This window comes from Silene latifolia, chromosome Y (assembly GCF_048544455.1).
Source record: "Silene latifolia isolate original U9 population chromosome Y, ASM4854445v1, whole genome shotgun sequence".
NCBI classification, from domain to species: Eukaryota; Viridiplantae; Streptophyta; class Magnoliopsida; order Caryophyllales; family Caryophyllaceae; genus Silene; species Silene latifolia.
The window spans coordinates 317,993,346-318,002,347 of record NC_133538.1 but is presented as its reverse complement, the minus strand read 5'-3'; the positions used below and the strand labels follow the sequence as shown (position 1 = coordinate 318,002,347).

The following is a 9,002-nucleotide window of genomic DNA, read 5'->3' as shown; positions in this document are numbered from 1 at the left end:
TAAGTCTACACACAACAGCTTGCAGTCGATTTATTAATATCGGTCTGTAATAATTTATTATGACAATATCGTATAATATATACTTTAACTATAAATATCGCATATTTATAATTAGCTAATTAAATATAACCGATTACATTTAATTACGAATTAACATCTTAATTCGTGTTAGCTAACATTATATACATTAATTAAATATAAGTTATTATATTCCATTTACGAATTGACAGTTAATTCGTCTCAGCTAGTATTATTTAATTAAATTAAATAATCGTCTCATCAACACATTGACTAACTGTTTAATCAATTACATGAACTAACCTTTTAGTCATATAAGGCATCAATGTGATTACATTTCCATAATCACATCTCTCAAACACATCCTTTAAGTGTGACTTTTAGGGACCAGTTGATCACCGCCATTAGTATGATAATAACGTCAAACTTTCTAGCAAGCCAACCGTTATTAGGTAATCGTTAATCAACTGATAAAATACAAAGTATACCCTTGTGAACCTATAAGAGATTTATAAATGTTATCACACTAATTTGGGAAGGACACAAGCTCCAACAAATCAATCCACATTATAAAACAACCAATAAGGCACATTAGTTGAGTAGGAAAAACCTACCTGAGCAACAAATAATCCAAGTATGCAGCTCAAATGTAAGCTAAAAGTACTCTTTAACAAAACCATCACCTAATAACAAAATAATAACTTAAAATACTAAATTATATGATTTAATTAAGCTTTACGATCCATTATCTGAATTACCAATGAACACGAGTTCAAATCCCGTCTTTGCAAACCATAACCCATGACAACTCCATCAACCTGAGCCCGTTAAACCCCGCGTCAAGTAACCAACACACACCCATAACCCTATGCACCACCGTACCATGCCACCTACCACCACCGCTACCACCATCGGCGCCTAGTGACTCCAAGGATGGCCCTATTCGTCCGGTGAGTCCCCTAGGGTAATGATCAAACGGGCGGTCTTAAGGTAGTCAAACAAAAGCTTCTCCTTTCCCCTATTTCTGTCAAAATTCTGGTCACCACCGCCAAAGGCAGCGCCTTTGTCCCAACGACCACAACCACAGTGGTCGAATAACGACCATGAGCACAACCACCCCCTTTCCCAGTCACGACAACCACGGCAGAGGGTTCAAAACTCGTTCCAATTAATTCTGTAAAACCGACAAACACCAACAAACCACCACAACAACCACCCAATCCCTGGTCGTCGACGGTCACGGAATAGTCTGGGGTCTTAACGGTGGTCCAAGGAGCAACTAGGGTCTAGGTCAAGGGTAGGTCGACGGTCCTAGGGCTGTCGAATCGCAGTTTACACAGCCAACAGATGGCTTTTCTTAATAGTTGAATTAATAGGTCAAGACGGTCTTACCTCAATTAATTATCGCTTTAATTCTGCAACATGAATCCCTAGATCTCCATTTCTCCCCAATCGATGAATGTTTTAGATTTTAATGTGAATAAACTAGGTTAGAAGGTCTAAAGGTGCTATTTATACTAGCTAGGTAGGAATAGAATAGGTAAGCTTTTTAGTTTATTATTAAATCCCGACTCCAACTTAACTTCCCGTCTTACACGGGTACACGGTCCCACGCACGACTCCTATACACGACCAAACTTGTAATTAATCATTTTCCATTTTATTATAAATATTTAAATATAAATGCTTCGATTAATTATTAAAATGCTATATAATGCATAATAAATCCAACTAAAATACAGGGTATTAGAGTCTTGCCCCTTAAATTAAACTTCGTCCAGAAGTTCACCAGAACCACTATCAAAACCGAATCAGCAACTGCTAAAATAGAGTCTTAGCTCGTACCACAACTTACTATTAATTCAATAAACACGTCAATCATCTTCCAAAATCACCAATTATGCAACAAAATTTTAAATAAACAGCAAAAATTTGTCTCAAACACAAAATGTCACGTTTCTACCCCACTTTAAAAAAAGTTACGTCCCCGCGACCAACTAAATTAAACAAAATACTTATCAACAAATAAATCTGGGTATTTTTCCCGCATACTAGCTTCAGCTTCCCAAGTTGCTTCTTCCACATTATGACGAGCCCATAAAACCTTGACCAACGATGTTTCACCATTTCTAGTCTTCCTTACCTTCCTATCCAATATTTCCTTAGGCACTTCCACATAGCTCATCTGCTCATCAATCTCCACATGCTTTGGCTCCAAAATATGAGTCGGATTTCTTACATACTTCCTTAACTGAGAAACATGGAACACATTATGAACCCTTTCTAAAGCAAGAGGTAGTGCTAAACGATACGCTACCTCTCCAACTCTATCTAGGATCTCATAAGGCCCAATAAATTTCTAACTCAGCTTCCCTCTTTTTCCAAAACACATGACACCTTTCATGGGTGACACTTTCAGCAACACTTTATCTCCAACAACAAATTCGATGTCACATCTCTTTAAATCTACGTAACTTTTTCTGTCTATCTTGTGAAGCTCTCATCTTTTGGCGAATTACATTCACCTATTCCACCATCTCTTGAATCATCTCTGGCCTAAGCATCACGGCATTAGTCTTGTCGTCCCAACATACTGGACTTCGACACTTCCTACCATATAGACCTTCAAAAGGTGTCATGCCAATTGATACGCGCATTTGATATATTCTTTTTAAGCCTTTTATGCACGCATTTCCATGTAATTCTCATAGTTTTATACTACGAAATGCCCCGAATAGTATACTTTGGTTCGTTTGACTTTAATTGCAGGAATGGACCTGAAAGTAGCGGAATTATGCCTTTTACTGTCCCGTTAGCGTGCATTTAGAAGATGGAATAATTGAAGAGTAGATATCAGTCTCGGGATGCGTAATGTCGCCTCAAAAGATAAATCACACGTTCCTTGGCCTATTTCGGGGGTAATCTATTCGATCGAGTACTTTGGTTGGCTAATATGCTCGATTGAGAGCTTATGGATGCAGATAACACCTCGATCGAGACCCTGCTATGCTCGGTCAAGAGGTGGCATAATGGAGGTCCTTGATCGAGTAGTCTAAGTACTTGATCGAAAGGTATTTGTTGGTAAGTGTTCGATCGAGAAGAATCAAGTTGCTCGATCGACCAGTTTTCTTTCTGAACGCGAGATTTTATCGCGTGAACTTATTTATTTTATTAAGTTGCGTGTTTAATAAATATCTTTCCTATATAAAGGAAAGACGTCATTAGGTTTAGGTTATCTTTTAATCACCTATTACTCTTAATCATTCAGTTTGAAGCATGAATCTGGTTCGACGTTACTTTGCTCTATATTTTCGGATCTCAGCTTTTCTAATCTTCTTACTCTCTTTATTAAATTTAATTCTCTTTTGCACACTTTATTTCTTGCCTTTAATTTCTGTTTAATTAGTTTTGTTATTAAGTTTATGCTATTTTATCTTATTCATCTTTATATCATGTTTTCTATTGCTTTATCATCTGTTATCGTTTTAGTTACCCTAATGAGTAGCTAAATCCCTTAGTGCTAGGATAAGGGGAGCCATGATAGTAAAATGATGATGTTATAATTAGATTAGGAGGTTTATATGTGAGAATTGTTTCATAGCAATATAATTTTAATTGTTTAATTGAGTGCACGCCTCTAAATTAATTAACCCGGTTAGATTTAGACCTAGATCGGAAGATTGGAATGAATAGACATGTTATGATTAATAGATTACTCTAATGAGTGCGGAAGCTAAGTTAGTAGTATTTTAGGGCGGATAGCGGACCGGAAGGACCTTTCCTTTACCCTTCTCACATTAGACCGACTAACCTTACTTTTAGCAGAATTGTGTGATATCATGGTGAACCGATATTCTGGCATTTCTCTGTCTATTTGATCACATATTTATTTCATTTTACCATATTAATTGTTGTTTCTCTTGTTGCTTTATATTCAGTTCAGTAGTTTAGTAAAACAACTCAAACACCCCCCCCGCCAATTTGTGACCGTGACAGACTAAAATAACAAGTAGATAGTGACCGCCTCCCTGTCGAGTACGATACTCGACTTGCCTCTGCTGCATTAGTTAGAGCCGGTTGGTTTTATTTTTGATAGGGTTGCGATAGCCGTGTCAAATTTTGGCGTCGTTGTCGGGGAGGCAATTAGTTTTTCTACTTGTCTTATTTTAGTTTGTTTTAATTACTCTCAAGGGATTTCTAATTCCTTTAGACAGTTCTTATTTCTTTTCTCTTAGTTTTGTTTATGCCCAGGTCTAACAGGTCGGAATTAGTACCAGCTAATCCTGAACCGGAGCGGACTTTTCGCCGTAGACAGAACTTGTTGAGAAAGATTCGTTAAGTGGAAGTCTTGAGTACTCTTGAACCTGTTCTTGAAAACTTTACATTTGTAGAAGATCAGTCTTTAGAGGAAGATACTTCTATTTCTGAAACGAAATCTGGGAAGGCGCCTAACATTGCTAGTCATTCTGAGCCGATAGATGATTCTATTCCGAAAGGTTTCAAGCTTTCGACTGATTATAAAGGGAATACCTTTGATATTCGGCCCCTCCTATATTAATTTGGTGGAGAGAAACCTGTACATAGGAGTAGCTGGTGAGGATCTGAGGAAGCATATGGAGGTCTTCACATATTATTGCTCCACCATTCCTGCTACAAAGGGAGTGACAGAAGACAAGATAAAGGATGTCATGCTTCCTTTTTCTCTTACTGATGGAGCCCGAGAGTGGTTTACTAACTTGGATAGGACTGCAGCTGGGATTACTGATTGGGTGACCTTGGCTCTTGCTTTCTACAAAACATACTTCCCTCCGCATAGAACTAACGCATTGAGAGGGCAGATTACGAGTTTCAAGCAAACTCCGACTGAGAATTTGTCTGAAGCATGGGGTAGATTTAAAAAGTTGGTTCGGTCTGTCCCACATCATGGGCTTAACCAGTGGTTTTTGTGCAACCAGTTCTACAATGGGTTGTATGATGACCACTGGGATATTTTAGATGCTGCAACCAATGGTCGATTTCAGAAGAACATTGATGATGATAAAGGCTGGAGTATTATAGAAGAGATGGCCACCCATTATGCTGAATATGGGAATCCTAGAAGTGGTACTGGAACGGTCTCTACAGATAATAGTGCACTTGTGGCTCAACTGGAAGCCATGAATGCAAGATTTGATAAGTTCGAGTTGCAGGCCGCGGGGAACCAACAAACGGTTCACTTGTTGACTAAACAAGAAGCCGTCTCATATGAGAGATGTGGTGGTACTGATGGTCATTCTGCAGTGGAATGCTTAGCTGAGAAGGAGCAAGTCTATTCCTTTCAACAATATAGGCAAGGAGGCTCCTATTACAACAACCAAGCTGGAGTTCATCCTAATTTGAGATGGACTAGTCAAAATGTCTTGAATCCTACACCTCCACCACAGCAAAAAGTTTATGTACCACCATATAAAGCTCAACAACAAGGCTTTCAAAAGCCTCCTTCTTTCCCACCGCCGCAACAAGGTGCTACTTCTAGTGGCATAAGTGATATAGCCGAGTTGAAGTCGATGGTGCAATCATTGACTATTCAATTGTAGAAAAGTGACCAAGCAAAGGATGCTTATATTAAGTCACTTGAATCCCAGATGGCTCAACTAGCTGCTAATCAAGCTTCAAGACAATCGGGTCATTTACCGTCACAACTTGACAAGAAACCACATGAGATGGTGAATCTGATTAATCTAAGGAGTGGTCTTTCTTATGAAGGACCCAAAATGTCGAAAGAGAATGCTGAATTTTCTGACTCGGGGATTGAAGCTACTGCTCAAGAAAAGATTTCTCATGACGAGAATGCTAATGTATAACGTGAAGTACTCGATCAAGGGGTTGTTGATGTTCGATTGAGTACATATGCTGAAAAAGTTGTCGATCGAAGGAATGAAAGTGCTCGATCGAGCACTGAGAAAAAGAGAGATCTCGATCGAGTGGGTCGAAGTGCTCGATCGTGCACTATTGCTGTGAAAAGTTCTCGATCGAGAGGTACTGTTGCTTGATTGAGCGATTCTAATGCTTAATGTGACAACTCGTTGTCGAAGAAAAAAGAAGGCCTAGCTATTCCAATTACGGTCCCATTTCCACGAACATTGCATAGCAAGAAGATTGGGCAGTAATTCGGTTAGTTTGCCAAAATTTTGAAAAGTCTTCATGTTACTTTACCATTTGCTGAGTTACTAACCCAGGTACCCTTCTATATGAAATTTATGAAAGACATTTTAGTGCGTAGGAGGCATATAAATGACCATGAGACGGTGGCTTTAACTGAACCGGGCACTGCCCTTATTCAAAATAAGACTCCACCTAAGTTGTCTGACCCGGGTAGTTTCTCTATACCATGTCACATTGGGACCCATTTAATTGATAATTCTTTATGCGACTTGGGAGCTAGCGTGAGTGTTTTACCATTGTCTCTTGCTAAGAGGCTTGGTTTGACCAAGTTTTATTGTACCAATATGACCGTACAGATGGCCGACCGTACTGTATCACAGCCTTTAGGGGTCTTAGAGTACATACCTGTCAAGATTGGGATGTTCTTTATTCCCGTCGACTTCTTAGTCTTAGATATCCCCGAGATTCATATACTCATATTATTTTAGGACGACCATTTCTATATACCGCTCTTGCAGTAATATATGTCAGGGGGCAGACTTTGACTTTTTAGGTAGGTGATAAGGAATTGACCTTTTACCAGTCTAGTGTTTGTTGGGCTTCTATGTAAGTCAAGCCCTGCAATGATATTCCCTCTACAGACCCTAATACGGAATCTCCAAACGCTAATATAGAATCATGTTCTGCGATGTTAACACCTCCGCCCCAGATTGGGAGCAATATGGAGGACTATTCTGTCATTTATGTTGTTACAGGTTTAGGAGGATTGGACATTGAAGATCCCGGTGATAAGGGTACATTGGAATTGGAGCTCGTTGCTGAAGACGGTGTCAAAGGCGAGAAAGGCGTTAAAGAAGAAGAGAAGGACAGGGTTGACAAAGTAAAGCAGAGAGTAAAGGCATATGTAGATGCAGACTACTCTCCTTTGATCAATTCAAGTACATGGAGGTCTAAAGGGACGATTCGCAATGCTGAAGGGACCTCCTCCAGTCAGAAGCCCTCTTTCGGGTTGTTCAAGTGTTTTGGAAGATGAGCCTTAGTGCTATTCGGCTTGTAGAAACAATTTGTAATTTTGAATTTGTTAGACTTTTTTTTATTGCATTTAGACATTAGGAATATACGTTACTTTAATTATCTTAGGACGAATTTTGACTGCATACTATTATTTTGGTATTTTTGCGGGAGTATTTTTGCGTTTAATGCAGGTTGGGAGATTTTTGATCATTGGAAAGCGTGCCTAGAGGAAAGTCCTCGATCAAACACTTTATGTGCTCGATCGAGCAAAATGCCAAGCGAAAGCCTTCGATCGAACTATTCAAAGCCCTCGATCGAGATGGCTTATTTCAGGGGTTCTCGATCGTGTGGTCCGGTACTCGATCGAGCGGAATTGAAGAGGAAAGGTTCTCGATCGAACAACTCCACAGTTCTTGATCAAGCAGAATTGAAGGAACATGGAAAAGTATTCGATCGAGCATTTTTAAAGCCTTCGATCGAGCAAATGGAGGAGGAATATGATCGATCGAGCTATTTCAAACCACTCGATCGAGTGATTCAAGCAACTAAAGCACACGAGGGATTTCTTTCTTCTTCACTCTTGTTCATTTGCTTTTCTACTTTTTTTCCCAATTCCCCTCGAAAAACCCTAATCCCCCAAGCTCATTCTCCATTTTCTTCCCAAAATTTACCAAGTTAATTGCCCAAATACTTTCCTAATCATCAATTAAATCATTCACCCTTATTTGCTTCATCAATTTTCGACATTTTTGGGTCTAATTTCGAATTAGGGTTTGCGAAAAATCGAATTATTTCGATTAATTTGTGATTCTCTTGATTTTAATTGATCTTTTTGCTGGGTAATTATTCAAGTAAGTTTCTTCCCCTTTTATTTAATATCTAATTGCGATTTTTACCTTAACTTTTGCGAATTAGGGTTGTGAAAAATCGAGTTGGGAAAAATTCCGAATTAGTTGATTGTATGTTGATTTGGAACTGGCTTTTTTTATTGTAGGATGGATAGTAGTATGTCGACAAATTCTGCTTTTACTTCTGATACTACTTCGTCTGTTTCTCAAATGGTGGTCCCTGCTGTTACCACCACCATTGTCACCACCGCGGCTACTACTGCTGTCGCTGCTGTTACTACAGTGGTGTCAACCCCTGCTGTGTTGACACCTGCACCCGTTACTGTCACTGCCCCTGTTGTCGTGTCTACTGCTGCTTTTGCCACTACTGTTGTTACTGTCGCAGTTGCTTCCGATTCACGTTCTGGGACGAGCACGGGTTTTCGTGTTGCTGCTTTATGTGCCGCTGCTAGGCACGTTGCTGATACTTCCACGGAAGCTCTTCCTGAGTTTCCGCAGGTACGTTTTATATCCCCGTCCCATCGCACTCGTTTTTTACATTTGATGGAATGTGACATGACATCTACCCGTTTCCTATGTCGACCTTCCTTAGGAAAATTAGGAATTTTTGATCCTGTTGTTGACTCAACGGGACGGGAGTGTCGGGATTGGCCACCTTAAAAGAGCTCACCTATCGACAATTGACTTTAGAATTTTTTAGCTCTTTTTCATTTCACCCCGCGGCCTATGCGACTGATCATGGGAGCAAGTGCATCACTTTTAGACTGTTTAACACCACCTTCACTTGGACTTTAGCTGAGTTTGGGGAACGGTTGGGTTTGGTTAGTGATGGTGTTCTCGAGCCTCATAGGAAACTCCTGTCTCAGCTTTGGCCTACACTTGCACACAATCCCTTCAGACAGCGCCGCGGTGCACAGGTCCACCTACCCCATGCCAGGTGCTTTATTTGTTTGTTAGAAGAGACAATTTTTGGTCGTC

The 9,002-nt window shown here is 39.7% G+C and overlaps 1 protein-coding gene across 1 annotated transcript; it reads right to left on the bottom strand.

Annotated features, from left to right (window-relative positions):
• Positions 1-2,020: 2,020 nt before the first annotated feature.
• LOC141631255 (uncharacterized) lies at positions 2,021-2,675 on the bottom strand. The gene is made up of 2 exons (XM_074443951.1): positions 2,553-2,675; positions 2,021-2,269 (listed from the first exon to the last, which is right to left on the bottom strand). Exons 1-2 carry the CDS (start codon positions 2,673-2,675, stop codon positions 2,021-2,023), a joined length of 372 nt encoding a protein of 123 aa, XP_074300052.1.
• Positions 2,676-9,002: the final 6,327 nt, after the last annotated feature.

Coding starts and splice junctions, on each gene's coding strand:
- LOC141631255 (XM_074443951.1), bottom strand. CDS start 2,675: ATGCGCGTATCAATTGGCATGACACCTTTTGAAGGTCTATATGGTAGG. Junction 2,270..2,552: donor CAGAGATGATTCAAGAGATG/GTGGAATAGGTG, acceptor CATGTTTCTCAG/TTAAGGAAGTATGTAAGAAA.